The 25,240-nt window shown below is 35.7% G+C and overlaps 2 protein-coding genes across 2 annotated transcripts in view; both read right to left on the bottom strand.

Annotated features, from left to right (window-relative positions):
* rph3aa (rabphilin 3A homolog (mouse), a) overlaps positions 1–814 on the bottom strand; it is a 40,324-nt gene extending 39,510 nt beyond the window's left edge. The window contains exon 1 of the mRNA XM_055207505.2: positions 674–814. The gene's annotated coding sequence lies outside the window, so the exon portion shown is untranslated. The remainder of the gene's footprint in view (positions 1–673) is intronic.
* A 4,858-nt stretch (positions 815–5,672) lies between these two features.
* Positions 5,673–24,605, bottom strand: ptpn11a (protein tyrosine phosphatase non-receptor type 11a). The gene is made up of 16 exons (XM_055207506.2): positions 24,350–24,605; positions 20,558–20,680; positions 20,244–20,438; positions 19,955–20,147; positions 15,899–16,018; positions 15,605–15,718; positions 15,392–15,488; positions 15,227–15,306; positions 11,959–12,114; positions 11,750–11,881; positions 11,519–11,673; positions 11,308–11,375; positions 11,065–11,216; positions 10,110–10,222; positions 7,989–8,090; positions 5,673–7,894 (listed from the first exon to the last, which is right to left on the bottom strand). The coding sequence occupies exons 1-15, from the start codon at positions 24,361–24,363 to the stop codon at positions 8,021–8,023; spliced, it is 1,782 nt and encodes a 593-aa protein (XP_055063481.1). The 5' UTR covers positions 24,364–24,605; the 3' UTR covers positions 5,673–7,894; positions 7,989–8,020.
* Positions 24,606–25,240: the final 635 nt, after the last annotated feature.

Here is a 25,240-nt window from a genome sequence, read left to right as displayed (position 1 = left end):
AGCATTTATTGAGTTGAATGCCGTCAGATCTTTGAGCACGAACAGTGAGAAGAGACTCAAGTTTCAATTATATAACACAAGCATCATTCGGCTCTTGAGGATGTTGTGTTCACTGTGATTCTAAGCAATTATTGAATTTAAATTTAGTTAGGAAACTAGTTAAAGATGAAAAATAACCTTCATGCATCTCAGAGCATTCAAATCCTATTTAAAAGTGACAAATGCATTTATTTATGTCACTCATGGCATGAATCGCACAGCATGCGTGAATCAAATTTCTCAGCCATCTGCTTTCTGTTTGCAATGCTGATGCGTCTGTGCTTACACTTCTGCGTCTACGTCTAATAATAGAAACGTGCTACCATGACAGGTCCGAGAGATTGAAAATATTTGTTCAAACATGCTGAATAATTAACATGACACATAACAGTCTTACTTCAGCAGATTCATGAGCACTTTCAGATCATTCATTCAAACAAACAGGCACATGTAGATATTCAGCACCAACTTCAACCAAATGTTTTGAATGAAATCAATCAAAGCCACGTGCACGCATCGTTCATTCAACATTAGACAAACACAGATGGAGATTCTGCACACCGTCAATAAAAAGTAAAAGATTTTTGTGGAAATATAAGTTGATGTGAGGTGTCAATGATGTGAAGTCACTTACCGTCTCTGATGTGGAGATGTTCACCGCTCAGCAGCAGATGAGATGAAGATGTCTCTCTCTCTCTCTCTCTCTCTCTCTCTCTCTCTAGTGATGCAGGAGTGATGCTTTAATATTTGTCTTCAGGGAAAAGGAACGCCAACCCCTCCACTCGCTCCTATCTGACCGAGCTGAGCTCTGATTGAATGAGAAAGTGCAGACAATTCATATCTAGGTGATGTATAATGATGATGAATACAGTTTACCCACATCTATACTGTGGCTTATATTCAAGTCAATCATTTTACTAATAGTATTTTTACATGCACACAAACAATTCATTCTGTACATCTCATTATTCAATTTTGTCAGCTGATGTTTTCACGTCACCTCATTAATTTCAAAAGGTCACATTCACCTCAATGCAACTACAATCATCAATTATGATATCACTTCTTATAATTATGAATACTGAGTCAAATTACAGTCATTTTGAACATGATGAACGTGCTGTTATGTGATTCTACTGCCCCCTTGTGATTACATTTGTAGTGATTTACAAATGATAACCATTTATAATCATGCACCTAACAATTTCTACAGATAGCTATTAGTAGTACAAAAAAGGTAAAAACTAATTAAAATAAAAGAAATATTAAATTGACCTTATATGCTCACACATGACTTTATGTTTTCTTTTACGCTGTTTATTTGAAGGGATGCAATATGAAGAAACTATGGTAAAATGCCCATACAACAAAAATATATATTTTTAAAATGGCCAAAAAATATATTTATATATATTTGACATAAGTTTACAAAAATGTATTTTTCACCAATTTATTTTTTGGTCATTTTTGTATATTTTGAAATATATTTTAAGCCATTTATGTTGCATTGGGAAAAAAGATTGTATGTTAAACCTGTAAATATAACAGGTTTATATTATAATTAATTTAATTTTATATTTTATAAATTTTATAAATGTATATTTTGGCCAGAAATAAATATATTTGTGCTCTATGGGTTGTAAAATTAGAAATCTATTTGTTGCCCCTGAAATATATGTTAATATATGTATAGGTTAAAACTAAATATATTTTCAAATTCAAAAATATATTTCATTAAGCTTTTGTACTTTTTATAAAATGTAGCACATACTGAAAAAAATTATTCATTCAATTTACTCATTTTTTTTAAGGTAAGTGGTTGCAATCAATTGAAACAAAAAAAATAGAAAAATAAAAACTTCTGTTTAGATGTAGCTTAAATAAATTGATTGTAACCACTTACCTTAAAAAATGAGTAAATTGAATGAATTTTTTTCACTGTACAATGTAAAAAAAATGCAGCATGAAATTAAGTCAACTTGTTTTTTAATTGTATATTTATAACACTTTTTTTGCCAAAGAAATGTATTTTTTGCCATAGGAATATTGACGTGAATTGATAATAACAATGTTTAAAGAGATTACCAATGGACAAATGTTGTTAGCTTAATATTGTTTAAAACTGTTTTACATTGCACTAAATAAATAAAAGCCCATACATCTAAATATTTAACATAATATTTAACATGTAAATGTTTCTTAAATACATGCATGCATGCAACCTTTATTTTGTATGCGATTAATTGCCATTCATCTTTTGACAGCTCTACTTTGTGACTCTTGACTCAGGTTGGTTTGTTTTGCTTTTAACATCATGGTCAGGCTGTAAAACCTTTTGGGACAGCACTTATTCAGGCACTGGTCTCAGGTCAGAGATCCTGCAGTCCAGAGATCAGATGAAATCAGAATGATAGAAAGTGAAGTACTCGCTCAGATTGAAACTATGATCCTCTTTGTTAGTTCACAGCCTGACTGATCTGATATACAGTATATTATATAGTTTGAATGTCATATAAAGACAGCAGTCTTTCTCTTGGGTCTTCAGCCTTAACACGCTTCAGATGATGTGCTGTATTAAAGGATTCATCCAAACAGAGCCAGAATCAATCATTTCAAGCAGTGCAATCTCAACAACACCTCATTATTCTCAAGTACCAAAACATTTCTAAAAATATCTTCAAATATCTCCGTGGGATCAGCAAGGTTGAACTTTCAGGCGCTTTGCTGTAATAAGTGTTTGTAATTTGACAATTCAGCAAACAATAGTTTTGTAATAATAGCCTACACCAAACCAACTGCATTCATGTTTTACTGAGATCTAAAAATGTGTTTGAGTCACAGAAATGAATGTGCACAACATTAATCTTACAGTCCAGAGGGAACGCTTTGTAAGAGGACATTGACATTATAACCATAACTATACACAACACAAACGGCTTTTGTGAAACAAATGTAACTTTTGGTAAACTAACGCAAAGACTCAATAACAATAGAGTTCTTTTAGGGTAGTTTATTTCTGATATATGTAGTTTACCTTAGTTTAAATCATAGCTAAAGCATATCAAAAACTACCTTTACCTTGAAAAAGTAAAGTCAGGGATTACTTAGTAATTTATCTATAATACAATAGTGGATATAACATCAACATTTAAAGTATAAGGTTAAAATTAGGGCTGTCAAAAGATTAATTGCGATTAATCGCATCCAAAATAAAAGTTTGTGTTTACATAACATATGTGTGTGTACTGTGTGTAAATATTATGTATATATAAATACACACACATTCATGTATATATTTATGAAATATTTGCATTTATATACTGTATATACATTTATATAATTTATATAATATAGAAATATAAATATTCTATATATAAATATTACCAATTTTTCTTAAATATATATATTATTCTGTGTGTTTTTATATATACATAATATTTACACACAGTACACACACATATGTTATGTAAACACAAACTTTTATTTTGGATGCGATTAATCGCGATTAATTTTTTGACAGCCCTAGTTAAAATGCATGTTTTTTTAAATACTTTGGTGAGTTAATAAGAATAATGGTAACACTCATGTGTAGTTTACAATTCTCACTATTAACTGGTTGGTTATTAGCATTAATATTACTATTTATGAATACTTAAAAAGCACATATTAATGCCTGATTCCGCAAACCCTTTCACATCCTTAATCCTACCCCATTCTTAAACTTAACAACTACTTTACTAATTATTAATAAGCAGTAATTAGGAGTATTTTGAGGCAAAAGTAGTTAATGGTGAGAATTGGACTTTAAAAACTTTGACCAGAATGTACTTATATATAAACAATTCTGAGAAATAAACACACAATGAAAATCTAAACTATTTTTTCCTTGTCTTTTCTCGCAGACATTTTTGGGGACCCCCTAGAACAGGGGTGGGCAACTCCTGGTCCTGAGGGCCAGTGTCCCTGCAGTGTTTAGCTCCAACCCTAATCAAACACAGCTGAAAAATCGAATTGAAGTCTTCAGGACTGTTTGAAAATGACATTCAGGTGTGTTTGATTAAGGTTGAAGCTAAACTCTGCAGGACTGTGGCCCTCGATGCCCACCCCTGCCCTAGAACCTCCTGGAGGCCCCCCAGTGGTCCCCGGACCCCACACTTAGTTTTTTAAGTCAAATCAACCTACTATTTAAATTTTGACATTTGAATAGTTGACATAACTTACAAATACAAGTTTAAGTTATTCAACCTAATTTTTCAAGTTAGAAATATGAATTTTTTTTGGAGCGCCTGGAATCCAAACAGCTTGCTTTCTCCAAATATACGGACTTAACCAACGCCATCTCATGGCTATTTGTGCATTTCGGTTGAGGTGGCTTATTCGTACCACCACATATATACATTTCTGTATGACTTGCTTTTGCCTTGACAACGTGATTGAGTTTCGTTATTTTTTATGATAATTGTACGGTTTAACTTCGTACGATTTCATACAAATTAGCCAACTCGTAAAATACTCTTCTCATGAGATCAGGCTGGACTTAACACATCTCCATACTGCTCATCCAGCTGGACAACATACGAGTCCAATAAAACAAAATCTATGATGTAAACTCCATTGCTTTTGGGGCACCATATTTAAAGGGGCCATGTAACAATATTTTAGCTCAAAATACCATATAGATAATTTATTATAACATGTTAAAATTAATACTTGGTGTAAGCAAAAATGTGTCGTTTTGGGAGTGTCTTTTAAAGTGCAAATGAGCTGATGAAATGCAAACACTGATCACAATGATGGTGGTTTGATGCAATTCAAACTCAATTGTGCTGTCAATTATTTTTTCTCTCTCTTTCTCACTGCACTAAATGGCAGTGCCGTGGTTGGATAGTGCAGATTAATGGGCGGTATTATTATAATAAGAGCTCCTTCTGACATCACAAGGAGAGCCAAATTTCAATGACCTATTTTTTCACGTGCTTGCAGAAAATGGTTTACAAAAACTAAGTTATTGTGTGGATCTTTTTCACATTTTACGAATTGATAGAAGCACTGGGGACCCAATCATAGCACTTAAACATGAAAAAAATCAGATTTTCATGCCATGGCCCCTTTAAGAAATATCACGTGGTGACCAATGATGCTCAGGAGTACAAAGCTAAATCTTAAACTTTTTTGCAAAATAGCAAATCTAAAGTGAGGTCTGAGCAAGCAGCAACATCTGAAGGAGATGTGGTTCTTTTTTTAATGGATCACCCAGCGACAACCAATCGCTTTCTTTTATTTTAAATTCCTAAAACTTTTTAATTTTTATTGTGTTGGACTGTATTTTTATTTTTTGTATTGTATAATGTGGCACTGTACTTGTTGGTTTGTAGCGTTTTGGGATTTAAAAAAGCGCATTATAAATAAAATGCATTATTATTATTAATTATTCACATTTTTAATAATTTTTTTCTCCCAAGGATTTTCTCCTAGGAGTTTTTTCAACACCTTGGGAGTCAGCTGACATATATGTTATATACATTACGTTCCATATACGTTGCATTATTACATTATTAGCCAATGTACTTTGCTGGAAGAGACACCAATGTTAGGGTACAGAAGATCCATAATGAAGAGAATCAAGACAATGATAAAGTTGTGAGCTTTGTATTTATTGTTATTAAGGAGTCGGTTAATTGCATTGATAGCCAAACAACACGATCAACCCTTTTAGCTTCTGTAAGGCCCAATGTCTGGCACAAGAGATGCTGGGTTAAACATACAGTATATCTTTATGGCAATTATATGTTTAGTAAGTACATTCTTCTCTACAAGATATTCATGTACAATATACAAGTTTTAAAAATATATAGTTTGTTTGCATCGAGTTCCACAACCATTTCGTTCTCTTCACGATGACAATTATTCACATTAGTTGTTTTGGACCGTATGCTTTCTGCGAAGAGGACTCAAGCCGTGTATGATTCAATTTAAAAAGAAAGAAATAAAGATATTGGTCACTGACAGAAACACACAGGCGCGTGAAAGCGTTTACATCATCGAGACAAAGTGTTGATCCATGAAGGAAGAGAAAAAGCGTGGCATAAATAAAACATTGGACTTCAAAGAGCAAACAGCCGATACAAACGCACTCGCACGCTTCAGGACAATAAACACAGTACAGTACACCAGACACACGATACATCCCCTGGGCTCAAAGAGCGCACGCACTCGGCCTTTTCACATTTTTACACAGTTTACGAGACCGACGTTCAGGGTGAAAACAAGAAAGTCAAGGCCGTATCAATGTAATTGTGAACAAAAAAAAGACACGTTTGTGAAAGTACCAGAGCGTCTGCAAAAATGTGTGGCGGCCCAACGCTTATGTTTGAAATGACAACATGGATTTACTTTCTAAAGCACTCGCGAAAACTATTTTAAATAAATGAATGACCAAATACTGACCAGATGACAAAATTTGGTTTTAGTAAGCAAAGTGTTAAAAGTAGGAAAGTGAAAACATTTTGTAGAAAAGTAGAAGATAGCATTGCAAGAATACTCAGGCTTGTGGCAAAAACAATTCAACCATTAAAGAAAATCTGTCCATCATAGAGGGCCATAATAACACTTTAAAATCTCTAACATATCTGATGCTCTTAACAAGCTAGAAATCACCAGGATGTGCGGTCGCTTTTAAAACGCAAGTTCATACGGTGCTTTGACGTAAATGATTCACAAATTTAAAAAAGACAGCAAAAAACAAACAGATTTAGCAGTCGATCAAAAACTGCCACAGGGTCACCTGATAGTAATGCAAACAAGTCAAAGACATCCCGTGAAAAAGTCATCAGGACATTTGTTGATGTGGGGGACAAGGCAAAGCAAAGATGTACGGACTACGGCTGCATAACGATTAATCACGATTAATCGCGATTAATCGTTTGCAAAATAAACATCACAAATGTGCGTTTACTGTGTATAATAATTATGTATATGAATAAACACACATGCATGTATAATTTTAAGAAAAATATATATTTATGGTTTAAGTATTTATATTTATATATATATAACATAAATAATATATAAATATAAAAATGTATATACACATGTAAATATTTTTTACATGTGTGTGTGTATTTATATATACATAATTATTATACACAGTACACACACATATGATGTAAAAAAAAAATTTATTTTGCTAACGATTAGTTGCGATTAATCGTTTTGCAGCCTTTGTACAAACACATCTCAGCTGAAGTTCGTAAGGATGCTAGACTTAAACCGAAGGCAAAAAATGTGAAATCATACATGATGAAACTTCTACAATGACACAATGGGACATATGAAGCCAATAACTTGATATTAAAAATTCAATTAAGTCTGAATAATAAACAACAACAATAATCGGTATTCCAGAGAATCACATTTTCCTGATTATTTTATCCAGATTATTTGAGTAAAAGCTGACATGATTTTCTCTTCGAATAATCACAGCTGAAAAGCGCTTCAATTAAAAAACCCGACTAACAAAGGGACGACTTTAGAGACGAACGAGAGAGTGAAGGTTTATCCACACGTGCTAAATGTAGCCTGAATCATCTGAGAGATCTCCACACCCGACAGAAGAGGATTTTGCAGGGCTTGTTCTGGGTTTATTCAGTATAAGGCTTTTAAATGGTCACAGTGGTTTCTCATGTGGGGTTAAAAGGCTACGTAGCTGGATGAAGAAATGAAATTCCCTCCATCCGCGTGTCTCTGAGCTTGTGTGGACCATCTTTGGATTTTTTTGTCTTTTTTTCAATCTTTTTATGTTGTCTCTCTGTATATGGTCACATCTCCGGCCTTCAAGAGCAACAAAAAACACTTCCTGACAAAAAAAGAAAGAAAGAAAAGAAACCATTGAGTGTTAGATGACTTGAATCGACTATAATGAGGTGTGGATGTGAAGAGAGAGGTCAGACCTGTGTTCTGGACATCACTGGAGTCCCAAATCTCATCTGTGACTCTTCTGCTGTTGCATTAGACCCACATTCTCATAAACCCGCGAGCTGTCATCTCTCATTCTGTATGACACAAACAAAAACAACATGAACAATGTGCTCACGGGCATGCATGAATCATTATTTACTATGAGAGAGAAAGAGATGAAATATGAAGGAAATGTTGTGTACGCAAACAAACAAAGACAAACTCATTTTGTTGGACTCAACTACAATACTGCTGCCATGTATTTTAGATATTCATTCATCTGTAATTAAATATCTTATAGGGATGCACCGAATGTTTGGCAACCGAAATCTTTAGTGTCCCCAGAGTACGTATGTGAAGTTTTAGCTCAAAATACCATTTAAGTTTATTTTCACTTTATGTATTTATGTCTCTTTCCGGAGGTGCCGTTTTGGAATTTGCGCCTCTGTCTGTCTCTTTAAGATAAGCACAGACCTGGTTTCTGTCTCTAATCTATACATGCACACTTAAGACATATAAACAAATGTTTTAATTAGAAAAATAATACTGTGGTATTTTAAGATAATTTTGTTTGTATGTGTCCTGTCAAAAAGAGTAAGAATTTATGTTTGCTTGCTTTTTGAAACGCGTCTCTCCGTGTATGGATTTTTGAGTGAAAAAGTGATGCTAATGGTCTAATCAGATTCAATGGATTGTGCTAAGCTATGCTAAAAGTACTAGCACCAGACCTGGAGATCAGCTGAATGGATTCCAAAACGGTAAAAATCTAATGTTTAACTCTAGATGAGCTGGAAAATGAGCATTTTTAAAAAAAAGTGGAATGTCCCTTTAAATGCATACACGGAGAGACGCGTTTCAAAAAGCAAGCGAACATACATTCTTTCTGTTCTTGACAGGACACATACAACAAAATGATAACGAAATACCAGAGTGGTCTTTTTCTAATAAAAACATTTGTTAATGTCTTAAGTGTGTATGCATAGATTAGAGACAAAAACCAGGTCCATGCTTATCTTAAAGAGACAGTAACCTCAATTACCTACTTAAGTCTGTGTCATTAATGTTAATCAAACAACCCAAGACAAAGCTCTAAAAATAATAATAATAATAATTAATTTATACATTAAAGACAGTGTTATTATTCAGTTGATTCAATTTATGTTACTTATGCTAATTTTAAACCTTACTTAATGTGCAACTTTGTCTTTTTTATAAATGTTTGTACTGTCTTTCTTTATTCTTATCAGATTTTTCCCACCCATTTTTTGTTGATCTGATCTCAAAAACCGTAATGTGATCCGAAATGTGAGTTTTGTGATCCGTCACACCCCTTACACTTAGGCATGACTATAATTTATGCTGTAGGACAAAACGGTCAAGTAGGAAAACAAAACCCCATTAGGTATCCGACCTGATCCGATGAAAACATAGATGTACATGGATAATTTTAAGAAAAATATATATTTATATATATATAACATAAATAATATATAAATTAGGGATGCACAGATATGGAAATTTTGGCCGATACCGATAACACTTTATATTTGGGGGGCGATATATATATATATAGGCCGATAAATATTCATATCATTTTCACAATGAAAAACTCCCAGACCGCGGACATCTTGTCTTTGCGCTAGACTAGCATACTCTTCTTATGCCCGCAACATGTGTTATCTTCGTGCTATGTCACAGAAAGCACCAATCAAAACTCCACATGACCAGCAATGAGCAAGTGAAGTGGTTCAACAAACCAAAATAATCCATAATTTATTGGCTTTCATTTATCTGCCTAATTTTGCTATCAGACCGATAACCGATAATATTAAAAATAAGCAGTTATCGGCCGATAACGATATGTCGGCCGATATATCGTGCATCCCTAATATAAATATAAAAATGTAAATACACACACATGTAAATATTTCTTAAACGTGTGTGTATTTATATATACATAATTATTATACACAAGTACACACATATATATGATTTAAAAAACACTTTTATTCTGTAAATGATTCATTGCGATAAATCGTTTTGCAGCCCAAGTACGGACCCGTCTCAGCTTGAAGTTCTCTCCACTATAGATGATGATTATTAAGGGCACTTACTCGACACAGGTTGGTGTTGGTGTGCAGGGTGGCAGTGGGCTCTGATCTCCTCCAGACAGATCAGACAGCGAGTATTTGATGTTGGTATATTCACGTCCTTTAATTTTACTTTTCTAAAAGACAAACATGAGTCTCCATGAGTACTAACAAAAACTAATTCATGTGGCAATAATGCAAATTGTGTAAAAATGCCATAGCCTGTGCATCATTTGTGGGTCAATGATGTGACGTTAATTATTTTGTGTCCGTATGGATAAATTAAATGTAAAAATTTAAAATTTTACAATAAATTTGCAAATTACTTGCATACATTCTCTTTTTTGAGGACCAAGTCTAAAATGTCTGGTTTTATTTCATTTTGAAAGAATATTTGGGCGATAATTGCAAAAATGTCAATGCGGTGTAACCGGTCTCTGTCAATTGGTGTAACTAGTATTTTTTTAAATTAAAATAAATATATGTTCATAAAAAATGTGGAATAAAATATAACTAGTTTATATCTATAATAAACTAGATCAAATTTAGTGTAATATGTTTTCTTTTTACATAAATTTTTACATCATTTGTCAAAGATTATTTAGAAAACAGAGCTGTTTTCAGCATATGGCAGGACAAATATTACAAAAACGCATTAAAATTTACATTTAGAAAAAATTAATAAAATATTTTAAAATGATTTTTTTATTTTATTTTTATGATTATGCTTTACATGCCATAAAGGTGGATAAAATATTTAATATTTTTCATTCTTCGGCACAATTGTCGGTTACACCATTTGACATTTTCAGGTCCATTCAGTCTTAACTTTCATAAAAATGGTGCAAATGTAATTTTTTATTGCATAAAATTAACATAAATACACTGTCCATTGAAATAAACCTGAAGCATGCTTTTAAAGCAAGTTTAAAAAATAATAACGTTTAATGTAACTGCGTAACGTAACATGCACACATACCTGCTCCTCCTCTATGCGCCGCTGTAGAGTCTCAATATAATGTTGTACGGCCATGTAGATAAAGCGATACTGCGCCTCCGTCTGAACCATTCCCGAACGCTGAGATCGCACCATCTGGATCGTCTTCGGGACGTCGATATCACAGTCCACTCCTGCAGATCACACACACATGATTCAGTCCCAGTAAAGTTGTACTGGTGAAAAACCCAACATGAAGGAGCCTCTCTGGTCCTGATAGCTTACCCTTTTCTCTGATGATGTCTATTAAGATGTCAATCACAATAAACGTTCCTGTTCGTCCAATCCCAGCACTGCAGAAACAGATAAAGAGGTTCAAAACTGACTTAATTCACAAAGTAAAATTTCAATCTGTACTTCCTTATAATTTGACAATATTTAAGTACATATACATGCATCTTGATATTACAAGTGTTTTTGAATGTGTTCTCATAACCTGCAGTGCACCACGATGGGTCCAGCCCCTGTAATGCCCTCCTGCTTCAACTTGACCTCTTCCAGGAAGTCCAGGACACCGCCGGGGTCTCCGGGTACCCCGTGATCGGGCCAGGCGCGGAAATGATACTGCCACACTGTACGCTCGGTGTTACCCTGTGACATCAGTACAAAATCCAATTAAAGACCGACTCTTGTGTAAGTGATGTAAGCGCTTCAACGTTAACCTCACCTGTCCGACTTTTGACAGCTTTAGCTCTCGAAGGATGTAATCGTGCGCCTGCGTTTCCTTAACGTTGCGTACACGCATGGCTCCGTACTCTTTCAGCGCCGTCGCATCCGGCCAATACTTCACACATTTACTCTGTAGAGGAAGAAGAATGGAGTTTTAAGACTGGAGTGTTTTAGTCAAAGTCAGGGGCTTGTTGGGAAGCACCTCACCTTTCCACGTTCCACTTCCTTCGTTGTCATGACGATGACGCGCGTGTTCTCCTGGAACACCATCCTCCAGAAGTCACTGATGGTGTTCTGCAGGCAGCCCTGGGTGGCGATGTAGCTCCTCTTTAATTTATTGTTGCCCTTGTTTTCAAGTTCAGGCTGGAAGACCAGAAAAAAAACAGGTTTTGTTGAAATTACAAGCAATTTAAGTAACGTTTCTAAAAAAGCTGCAAACGTTTGAGCTAAAAATAAACAAAAATCAGTTGTTAAGTAATTGCATAAATCAAGCAGTATGTAAAACTGGAGCATTTCCATTAAAGCTTTGCACAAAACTTCAACGTTATAAAAAAAAAACGAATGTGAAATGACAGCGTTTAATCAATAACATCATGCGTCTGGCTAATACGTCATGTGGCTAAAACCCAAGCGGGTGGGTGATTCTCACGAAACCATTGAAACACCACGGCACTAATGATTTTAGCTTTAAAATGTGTAATATAGTAACATTAAAAAGCATCAGAATTAACACAATACTGTGTTCTACCTTGCACAATGTGTGATTTCAACATAAGAATTTATAATTGTAAATTTTATCTCATTTTCTGCTGAAATTCTCATTACCGCAATGTGTCCGGCTGTATTTGAACATGCGTTATGTTGTAATTTAATCAAATTAACACAAAAATATTAAGAAAAAAAATAAATGGACGTTTTGCTACTTTAGATGACAGAAAAAATATTTACTGAATATTCATGTATAATAATAATGAAGAAAAATTAGGAAAATTATGTGTCCATGCCTGATGTTCTCATCCTCCGCAACACTTTTTGAGAACAGTTTAAGCACACATACAGAATTTTAATAAAGTTTGATTTTGAGTGACCAAGCACATGGACCAGTTACTTCAAAGATGGCTACCAGGTAAGATCATTTTTTACAGTTAATTTGAAATATTGTCTTGTCAGAATGTTTACACCACATTTTGATTATCATTACCGCAACAGATGCTTATGTAAGGAATAATTGACGACGGGCCACTGAATTATAAGAAAATAATGCACACCAAGGTGGTAATGTGGCACGACGCGAAGCGGAGTGCTGTTACACCGCAGGTGTGCACTATTTTCAAATAACTCAAAGGACCGGAGTCAATTATTCCGCTTATACCACGGTTACCACAAACATTGCTCTGGTGCCTATTTTTAAGACATTTGAAAAGATAGGTGTGCGGTTTACAGAAAAATAATCAACACCCATAGAACATTTCTCAGCCAATCAGAATGCAGCATTCAACAGAGCCGTGGTATAATAAATGTTAATTTAATTAATAGAAGCATAATACTTTGATTTTAAATGCATGTGCAGAATCTCCAAATTATGTTCTTTCAGGTTTGTCATGTCATTTTGAAAATATGTCAGTGTTGATGTTTTCTGACTGTTGCGGTAATGAGATTTTTTAGGACTAATTTTTTAAATTATGTTACAAAAAGTGTTAAATGATAAGTAAACCTTTTTAAATTAATGTTCCGATTTACTCCAGACTTTGTTTTTCAATGCCTGGTGGGAAAAAAAGTAAATTTAAGCAATTTTTACATTTTCATGCTTGACATTTTTAAAACCAAGTTTTCGTGAGAATCACCCGGGTATTTTCGACTCCATACGAAAGAATACAAAGCAGTCGACTAATGCTGCGTACACACCTAACGCAAAGCATCACGTTCCTCGATCTAGATTACTCGAGGGATTTAATGTAAATTTTTTACTTATGTTCAATATTTTTAACTTGCGCAAAGACACATTTGAGGCGAACAGCGCATGCACATCGTGCCACCTAACTCGCACCGCTCCGTGCAAGTTCACATCTTTGCATTTACTTTGTATGTAATCTACACGTGCAAATGATTGAATTCGCGTTTGGTGTATACGCCCCATAACAAATCACTCTCGTGTTATTTTGATGCCATGCGCTTGTCGGATCTTGTGACGCCACAAAGTTGAACACACCTCTTCTGTCTTGTCCTCCAACCAAACATACCACATCATATTTAAAGAACGATCATCTGACTTTTACGCATGTCAGGTAGCGCTGCGCAATTATTTCGAAAACGAATCAGGATTACAATTACGTGTGAAACAATTACATAATCGCCTCAATTACATTCGTAATTGACAACATAACTCCCATAATTACTAGTGACTTACATTACAAAACTTGGTTTTGGACTTTTAGTTTCACAGAAAGTTACAAAACCATTAAAAATTTCAAAGTAAAAACTATTAATCGCCAGTAACAATCGCAATTACAATATCAAGGTGAATAATCAACAATTATGATTTTTTTTCATAATCGTGCAGCCCTAATGTCAACAGGGTTCCCACACTTTAGTTAACTTCAAATTCAAGGACCTTTCAAGGGCTTTCCAGGTCCAATACCCTCAAATTTAAGGACTAAATGTGGGGACACATTTCAAGTGAGAGCAAGGTTACATCGTGTTACCTTTTAAGATACATTGTTACAGTTCACTTTCGAGGGAACTCGCGCTGCGTCACTGCGGTGACACTTTGGGGACGCCTCCTCCAGGGGTAAGTGCGTCTGAATGTGTATATCAAATTCAACCAATGGTGAGGCTTAACGACAAAGACAGGGTGACGCGGGAGCCAGGACGTATATCGCTATCTGAAATATTGCCAAAGACGGCGTTACAGGGACGCAGGAAGTATGGCAAGAGAGACGCAGCGTCTCGTTCCCTTCTCAGAGAACAACAGTTACATACGTAACCAGAGACGTTTTCATGTGTCAAACACAACTAGGCAAAAAAAGCATTTTGGTATGAATCAACATTCACATACAGAAGATATAAAGCGTACAGTTTAACACGTGTGCTTAAACAGTCTAGAATTTTTATGATATTATCCTACAGTACACAGGGAATAATATGGATTTTTTTCCAGAAAACATCTTGCATAAAATAGATTCAAGCACTGTCAATGACCTGTATCTATATGTATATTTTTAAAAACGTCCCAGGGCCTTGTGTTTTTTACTTTTTTGAAATGCTTGAAAAACAACCAGAGTTTATGCAAAATTGCAGTGTTTCCATTGGCCGCATTTTCAATTCGCTATTTCTGTTTGCGCAATTTAAAGGGAAATGGAAACACAGCTAGTGTCTCCTTATCTTACTGTAATTCACAACAGTAAGCTTTAAATAATAATTTGCTTATTCGGGTTGGATTTTTTTACTTATTTTTTACTTATTAGCATTTAATTACCTCAATGATGTTGGCGTTGATGTAGTCAGATCCCGGCTCATTAGCATCACCATCAATCAGCATGACTCGTGTATGGTCGACTGAGGATCAGACACACAAATGCGTTAGTCACATGATCAGCTCACAGGTCTATGGGCTGTTATGAGAAGATAAAGAGTCACTCACAGGGAAGAATGTTTTTATATCGGTTCTTGTTCTTATTCTCCGGCCGCTGACCTTCCTTGCGACTGTACAGCAGCTTGCACTCTTGCTGCTGAAGCGTCTGAGGATGCAGGTATAAAGCATTGCTGAATAAACTAAAGCATTCATCACATTAACATACCAGTGAATTTATTGGCTTGTGTGGAACTGCACAAGTAGGTGCTGATTGGCTCTCACCTCAAACTCCTCCCAGAATCCCTGTTTGACTTTATCAGTGGCCTCTGCCAGCTTGCTGAGCTCTCGTACCCGACTCTCGATCTCTGCTGCGTTGATGCGGGTCGTGTTCAGAGGCTGCAAGAGACACGGCAAAGTCTTACAAATGTGTACAAACATGTAAACACATCACAGTCGTGTTAGATACTGAAGTTGACTTATTTTTTATTTGCGCTTGCAAAGAGATTTGATAAGTCATTTCGTTAATAAATCAAGAAGGCACTTATAGTCATCGCTCTGAATCAGTGGTGAACGCACCTGTTTGAGCTGCAGGACGGTACCTAGAGTTTCAACCATGGGATTCTTCTTGTAGTGTTCCACCAGATCTGTGAGCGAGTCGAATTTCTCTCCACCACCGACGTCGTATTTCAGATCATGCTGGAAAACAACAGGCAAGTTTAAATAAAGTTCACAAACTACAAAAATAAATGATTTCGAAAGGTCCCAAACACTCCTACTTGGCCAGGACATGGAGACGTTCATCTTCACATCTCTCAACAGTCTTAAAGTTTAACTATTTGCTACTTCTCTATAAGCAATCTATTACTGCTGAGGATGCACCGATACAATTTTTTTGTGTTGATACCAATCGTTCATTATTTAGAATGACATCTACCGATACTGCTTTTTACTTGTTAAAAAAATTATGTTGTAAAATCTGCCCCTTTTGATATTCAGGATATAATCAACCCTAATCTTTGGCTGTTTTTTAAACAATCGGACGATGCACGATAGTTGGAAAAATGGCTTTTATCTGCCGATACCGATTTGAGGCCGATAAATCGGTGTATACCCTATTACAGCATTCAATAACTTCATATGCAACAACAACCTTAAACAATCATTAAAGAGTTATTTAGCTTTTTAGGCCTAGGTTTATGGGGCTGAGCAATTTATTATATTTTAAACCTCTTCAACCCTAGGACCCTGTCCCGGGTCCAAAATTTCTCATTTTGACTTAATATAAAATATTCTTTTAATTGTTAATGGTCTGTCATGGACCCCAGTAACACATATGAGATACTGTTTGAAAGCTTAGAGTCTCTACTTTCTGCTGATATGCATCACTTTGAGAAATCTTTTACTGTAAGAAAGTTATTTACACTTAATTTACACTATCACCCCCCCCCATAATTTTGTATATGATTTAATATTCACATATTTCATATTTTTAAAATATGACAAACATGGGCAAGTCTTATATCAAATGAAAGCTCTCATTCTCAGGTATAAGGCTACAGTGTTATTTTTGTTCTATTATTAACACATATCCAACAATAGTTGAATAAATAATAAAGTAAAAAATCGTCTTTTGTAAACGTATGTGAAACTTGAGCATGAACTGCCTCAGATAGCACATATAGCCACAAATGATACACCAATCTTTTATATTAGGTCCTACTCTAAAAAATGAGTCCATTCACAACATTTTCTTTGGTTGTGTGCATGAATAATCCCTTGCTATTTATTATATGTGCAAAACAAAAAATTAATATTTGTATGAAAAATGTATTTTTGCACACTGCAGTAAAATGAGAATAACTTTTGAATGCGACATGCTAAAGAGTTCATTCTTTTTTTGGGTGTTTACTGTCTGCTGCTGTTAACAACCAGAACTGTTTGCAGTCTGCTAGAGCACACAGAACCAGAGTTATACACTATCAAAACAGTGTTTACAACGTAAAAAAGAAAATTTGATGTTTCATCGTATGAAAAACAACATAAACTACAATATTTTTCACAAACAGCAGCTTTTTATGTAACTTCAAAGTGTTTTCTTTACAATGATATAAAGATTTTGCATTTATTCCACTGTATGTGCTTATGGGAGCACTTCAAATATTTTTAGGTGGAAATTAAATACAAAAAGGGTATTATTCCTCCCATCAGTTGAAGTAAAATAACTTTTGTATAGATTATGATAGAGAAAAAAATCTTTTTTCTTCTGTAAGCTGGCAATTGCTGGAATCAAACAAAACTGTCTGCAGGGAGCTGAGGCACCCAGGGCCAGAGTTATACACTTTCAAATAAAAACTTTAGAAAAAAAACATCAAAAAGCGCCTATTTATTTTTGTGTTTATTAGAGGACTGACATCACATACAACCATGTTTAGCACTTTCAACAGCGTTTTATGTAATTTCAAAGGGTTTCCTGTAAAATGATACCAAACATTTGTATGTAAACCTCTGCATGTGGGTATGGGAAGCGTTTGAAATTGGGTAGGCCAAGTCCAGGCGAAAATCCCCAAAATAGCTTCAGGGTGGAAGAAGTTAATAAAGGATGCATTGACAGTGCACTGTAGAGCTGCACGATTCTATATAAAATGAGAATCACGGTTAAAATAAAGATCGCAATTCTCTCACGATTCTCAAGAACTTTGTTAATTTTAAAAATGAACATTAGTTTAACATTAGTTTTTACAGGTGCAAAGAATTATGCTTCTGAAAGTTTCAGATAAGTGTAGATAATGTTTAAATTCAGTTAATGTTAATTGTAGAGTAATTATGTATTCATTTTATTAAAAAAAAAATTAAATATACATTTTAAGTAGCCTAAATTAAAAATGAATGCTGTATTCTGATTGGCTGAGAAATGTTCTGTGGGTATGCATTCATTTCTGATAACCGCACACCTAACTTGTCAAATGTCTTAAAAATAGACACCAGAGCAATGTTTGTGGTAACCGTGGTATAAGAGGAATAATTGACCCCGGTCCTTTGAATTATTTAAAAAAATAATGCACACCCGCGGTGTAATGGTGCATTGCACCTTGGGTGTGCATTATTTTCTTATAATTCAATGAGTGCGTTTACATGCACAGTCTTACGCCGATTATGCTTGATAAACTGATAACACGTGGGGTCATGTAAACGCGTAAATCGTTTTTCTTTAACCGGGGAAACCCCATAAACGGCGTAAGCAAAAACCGATCGGCACAGATAGTTTTTTGCTCATTACGCCAATTTCGTGTGGCATGTAAACACCTTAACAGGCTTTCTCACGGTTTTGTCCATGTGCGCATGTCTCCGCGTATGAAAGATAAACGTCATACGCGGAAGTAAGCGCAAAGTAATGCATAAGTATCCGCTCGACTAAAGCAGTTGTCAGAGAAACTGTTAAAATAGCAGCTCATGTTACATTTACAGGTTCTGAAGACACGAGAAGAACAGATACAACAGTACAGCTTAAGACAGATATGCCGTCGACTTTTTGAACGACTATTGTGTACTATAGGTGGTGACGTCACTGCCTGCGAGAAAACTGATAATTCTTCAATTCCCTTGTAAACGCAGTTGTCTGCATAGCCGGCTTATTGATTGCATGTAAACGCATGAAAACAGTTTTCTGTAATAAGCAGATTTTTGATAGTTATCCGCTTATGCTGTGCTTGTAAACGTACTCAGTGGCCCGTCGTCAATTATTCCTTACGTAATGAGCTATGACGCGGTTTGGTGGAAACGTTCAGCAGCAACCAATGGGAAGCCGTAAATCTCTGCTTGAGAGGATTACAGAGAATCCATTTACGCGTCAGACATTTTTTGACGCTCTCGATGGCGTCGTGAATGTCCATTGGGTGAAAAAACTACATGCATGCTTAATCTTCACGCCCACTAGAACACTTGGGCCAAATACAGGAAAACATAATTTAAGCAGTCAAGTGCAAAGACAGCAAGTGTGGTTATTTGGACAATGTTTCCCCCTGTGCTAAAAACCCTTTCGGAAGGGATAAAGTCTGGAATAAGATCCACTTTTTGGTACTAAAAAAATGTCAAGGTTCTTGTCGGACGTACCTGCGCATTGCTCTGCCTCACTCATTCTCTTTAGTTTTTGTTTCTTTCTGTCTAACTTCTCGGCGAAAGCATCCGCTGTACCAGTGGAGCGAACACGAGCACATCTGGCTTGCGCAATAACAATGTGACGTCAAGACGCCATCGCGGCCGCTGTGATTGCATGTTTTCGAGAGAACTGATGAGACTGCGTCTTTCCTCCTTGAAAATTAAATTACCTGAATCGCCGAAATGCTGGATTAAGATCGTGGGGGGGGTCCATATCGAGATCACAATCTTTTAACGATTTAATCGTGCAGCTCTATAGTGCAGAGCGTATAAACCGCAATTCTGTTGTCATTGTCACCCATTCAAAATAATCACATTTTCTGCCCCTTTTGATCACCAGGATATAATCTCCCCTGATCCTCAGCTGTTTTTATACAATCTGCTGATGTCCAATAGTGGAAAATATTGCTTTTATCAGCTGATACTGATTATAGGTCGATATAGATTCAAAACAATCATTTTTCTTCCAAACTTTACCTGGCAGCGGATCATGACGTGTGTGACTTTGGGTTTGCCGTCACTGGTGTCTGTCTTGTCATCGCCGGTCCGTACCGACAGCACAAAATCTCCAGGGTGGCTCTGACTCTCTCTCACCAGAAAACTTCCATTCTTTCCCTTCTCCGTCAGGAGCTTCTCCGCCTCGCGCCCTGACAGGTGACCATGAAACCACCTTCAAAGAAAACAATGTAAGGGATATGAGACATCACTAAAACACCACCCCTTCTGGTGTGAAAGCATGGAGAGAACAGATGATGTTTGCGGTCACCTCTCTGAGGTGGGATCGGCACAGTTGAGTGGATATTTTAGTTCAATGACATCTCCGTTTTTCTCTTTCAGCTGTCCGTGATGCTCCATGTAGTACTGCACCAGCTCAGCCAGCGTGGCAAACTTCTCTCCGCCGTACAGGTCATAATAATCTCCTGTGTTCTGAATCTTAATGTGAGTGACGGCACCATTTCGCCTAGAAAAAGACAAAAAATGATGCAGACCAATTTTATGCCCTAACCCTATATTCAAATCATCTGCATAAAAACCATTAATTCTGATGTTTCTGTGTAAAATCCTGGCATTGTTTGTTACCTGACAGACAGCGTAAAGTCTCCTGGATTGCTTTTACTGGGCCGGGCCAGAAAACTTCCATCAACACCTCGAGTAAGTAAAAGATTCTCTGCCTCGACTCCGGTGATGTTGGGGTGAAACCACCTGTGAACAAAACCACAGACCGTCATCACAGGCAAGAGTCATCTTAGACAATAGCATTACAACTACTATAGATTTCATAGTGGTTATCGCGGTTACGTGTCTGGGCGGAACTTAACTTCCGGTTTCTGTTTGTTTAATGACTAGTGGCTAAACTGAATAACGCATTGAAAATAAAAAAAAATGTTGGTTTCCTAAAGACATCCTGAGATGGTGATCAGCGCTATGTAATGGGAGGTTTGGCAGCCGATGTGTAGTTAACATTATATAATACACATTTTACACCGTAACGTTAGCTCAAAGTTAGCTGTAGTTTTGATACGCTTTAGCTATGATTTAAAGTAAGGTAATCTTCTTGTTGTTTATTTTGCTTGTTTTTAGAAATAAACTACTCTTAAAAGATACTGTTGTTATTGATTTTTTTTTTACTTTGTGGAGTAAACCGGTTACGTTTGTTCCACGAAAGCCGTTTGTTTATGTTGCTACTGCTGAAACCGGCTATAAAATAACTTACACATATCAATAAACTACTACAGTTATTCAATATTTAGATACTGTAGTAGATGGCCGCATATATTTAAAGTCAGGGCCGCAAGGTACTTGAAAAAAACAGCAATATCGAAAGCGTGAATACAGCAAATATGCATATAAAAATTATTTACAATAATTAAATTAAAGGGGGGGTTTAATGGTATTTCAAGCATTCTGACTTATTAACACAGTTATAGAGGTGTTTCCTCATGCTAAACGTAGGCAAAGTGTCAAAACAGCAGTTGGGCGTGTTTCAGAGTATTTCTGTGCCGAATGCACTTCGCCAGGGTTCGTACAAGTTTCGGCTAGTTTTTTTCGATTACAGTTCTAACTGATGTTTCAGGGGTTTTCGATACGTATCACTTCTTTATATGGGCTTCCGCCGGAAAACCCCGCCCAGCCGTCAGTCAGCGGGAGACGCTAGAGCTTGCTAACAGCTTATCATGCCACTCAGCTTTGTTTAATTTCAAAAGTCAACAATGGCACAACAAGAAGTGTGTTTTTGGATGTAAGGAGAAGACGCAGCCTTATGGAAACAATGGATATAGTTTATTATCCGGATTAGCAGCGGAGTTTTGCGTGTGTGTTTGATGCTGTGGATTTTCAGAACCGGGTCATGACGAGTTACACATGGTAAGTAAGACTTCTGTCTTATGTTGGAAATAGGCGCGTGTATATTATATAAATGACACGAACATGTAGTGAATCATAAGTTAAAACAGTGTTGTATAGTGTTGCATGACTCGTACTCGCTCCTCCCGCGGTATAACTCCTCCTTCTTCATTTTTTCGTACGTTATCGGAAAGATTGGGTAAAGCTAATCTTTCTTTTATAAATCTGATTAAACTAAAGACTCTTCAGAGATATAAAGGATGTCATACTACTCTATATGTACTACAGATTAACATCAGAAATGCAGAAACAGCGTGTGTTACGTGAGCTTTAAATTAATAAAGTAAAAAACTGTACTTTAAAAAGTTGCACAGTCAAAGTTTTAAAGGGGCCATATTATGAAAATCTGACTTTTTCCATGTTTAAGTGCTATAATTGAGTCCTCAGTAGAGCCCGACCGATATGCATTTTTTGGGACCGATGCCGATACAGATATTAGGGAGTAAAAAAAGACCGATAACGATATATCGGCCGATGTTCTTTATGTGCATTTTATAGTACAGTACACATATACTACAGTTTATTATACTACAATAGCCTACTGTACATATAATACACTATATACATTAACAGAATATACTATATATAAATACTTTTTTGCAATGATCACACCACAAATGTGGTGATCAAACACTTAAAATGACGTGACAAAGATATGTAATATAGGCAGGTGTGTTTTACAAGTTAACAATAAACTTTATTATCCAAAATGATTCTGATATAAGTGCACAAAACAGTAAACTTGACTTATTATAAATAACTTTAAAACACAAACAAAACAAAATACATATAATTTAAATCATTGTCAGTTTTGATGAGAATAATGTTATATTGGGCTGATTTAAAAAAATGGAAACTTATAAAGTCATTGTTTATTAGCTTTACATTAAGTTATGTACTTCACAAAATAATTAGAAACGTACCATTCAGACGACAATGCTTGACTTACTGACAACATACTGATGTAGGCTTATGTTTAATGTACTGCACAACGTTTTTATAACACGAACCCACAGTGTTCTGCCGGGACTTTAAACTTTTATAAAACTAAAGTGTCTGCTCTCTACCTCTTTTATTTAGCGAGGGTGTAAAGTTGCGCGAGCTTATTTAATCAATTGCTTTGAAATTAGCATGTTTGGTAACAGCACAAGCAGCTGTACTTGGACAGACTGCGCGTCAGTTTATACGCGTCCTTTCTCCGCCTTGTTTTCTGTAAGGAACGTTCATATCGGCTTCATATCGGCGGCTTATACGCCGATACAGATATATCTGCGACATGCTCATATCGGACGATAAAATCGGCAAAACGATAAATCGGTCGGGCTCTAGTCCTCAGTGCTTCTATTAACCTAGAAAATAAAAGATCAATTCGGTAACTTAATTTTGGTAAACCAATCTCTGCATGTATGTGAAAAAATAGCGCATTAAGATGTAGCTCCCCTTGTGATGTCAGTAGGGGATCTTATTATAATAAGATCTTTGGTGTCCCCAGCGTACGTATGTGAAGTTTTAGCTCAAAAAACCATATAGATCATTTATTACAAGATGTTAAAATTGACACTTTGTAGGTGTGAGCAACCATGTGTGATTTTTGGGTGTGACTTTTTAAATGCAAATGATCTGATCTCTGCACTTAATGGCAGTGCCGTGGTTGGATAATGCAGATTAAGGGGCGGTATTGTCCCCTTCTGACATCACAAGGGGAGCCATTTTTAAAATGCTTGCGGTGAATGGTTTACCAAAAGTAAATTACTGGGTTGATCCTTTTCACATTTTCTAGGTTGATAGAAGCACGGTAGACCCAATTATAGCACTTAAACATGGAAAAAGTCAGATTTTCATGATATGTCTTCTTTAACTTGTTGTCAAGGTTTCACAGTAGAAAGCTCTTTATCTACATTTTGTTTTCTGTGGTTTTGATATTTCAAAGCCAAGCCCATTTTGTTCAACGCTTTTATTTGAAAAAGCCACTTGCTTTGATATTTAGCATCTAATGCAATGATACACAGGAATATTTCACGAGACTTAAATATTCAGATAATTTTTGGGATCAGTGTATAATGCAATGAGCAGATTTTCACTGACTGCTGATTCATTTCATTTCGATGAACACACACAGTTTTATGTTTCCCCTGATCATCTCGGATTGTGGTCAAATCTGCTAAAAATAATGACCTGTCAACAACCCCCATTGAATATGAAAGATGATCATGATGCAGGTTTTATGGTAATAGAACTGCTCATTAAATCTAATTCCTCATTTCATAGACTTTCACACTCAAACATGTTCAATCTCGTCCTGTTATCATTTGTTAACTGCTTTACATGTTACTCAATGTCAGACTTCAGACATCTTCACGAATACATGTATTAGAGTAATCACCAAAACAAGAAGCGAGTCAGTAATGAGAAATAAGTAAAGAGAAGAGAGAAAAGGGAATATGCTGTTTGTTTTTGCTAAATTCTCACCTCCGGGATGTCATCGCTCGCGCGCCCTGCTGGCTGTTTTTCACTAGCTTTCAAAGTAAAACTCCGTTTAAATCGACAGTCGCGTGTTCAGTCCGTCATAAAACAGCGTGTCCCGCTCGGTTCGGGATCGTACGGACGGACATGAGGCAATAAAATCACCGGAATGAGGGATGGTAAATGCTAGGCCGCGGCGGCGGAAAGACTTTTCTCGAGTCGATTGGAAAAACGTCACAAAACCTGCGACACACGTCATGACGCACCGTACGTACGCGCCCTCTAGCGGTGACGAAAACAGCACCACCCTGTCAACATTTACACTTTACATTTTTAAAGTAGGCTTTCATTATTTTTCAAGACCTTGAGAAGGTTATAAAGTGCAAAGGCTAAAAAATGAATATTTTCGGTATTACATTTTTTTTTAAATATTATTTTATCTTGCTATACTTTCGTTCAACTTTTTATGTATTTACAGTTTTTATGAATTTTTTTTGTTGTGGTATTGTGGAAACTTGAGTCTTGTATAATTCCTTTTGAACTGATTTTGTTAAAGCTTGAATGTGGAAGCTGGAAAACGTTTATTGAAGTTCATGGACAAAAATGTAACAAAATCATATTATTGCTTTACCATGGCTTTAAGACACGTACAATAAAAAATAACGAGGTATTACTATTCATCATAATAAATAGCTTATGGAAATACAGTTTAATACTTTTCATACGATTATACATTAATCATAATTTTCCCTCATAACATGTTTATGTAATAGTGTATGCATTAATTATTAAATTAATACAAAATAAAAAGTGTATGTAATAATTATGAAATATATATATGCAACTTTAGACACTGCTGTCACTGTTTGACGTGTCCTGTCATTTCTTTGTTTTTAC

This window comes from Misgurnus anguillicaudatus, chromosome 12 (assembly GCF_027580225.2).
Source record: "Misgurnus anguillicaudatus chromosome 12, ASM2758022v2, whole genome shotgun sequence".
Lineage (NCBI taxonomy): Eukaryota > Metazoa > Chordata > Actinopteri > Cypriniformes > Cobitidae > Misgurnus > Misgurnus anguillicaudatus.
This window is presented reverse-complemented; position numbering and strand designations above follow the sequence as displayed.

Coding starts and splice junctions, on each gene's coding strand:
- ptpn11a (XM_055207506.2), bottom strand. Junction 12,115..15,226: donor TCAACGCCAACATCATTGAG/GTAATTAAATGC, acceptor CTGGTCTTCCAG/CCTGAACTTGAAAACAAGGG. Junction 8,091..10,109: donor CCAACACCAACCTGTGTCGA/GTAAGTGCCCTT, acceptor TGTGTCATACAG/AATGAGAGATGACAGCTCGC.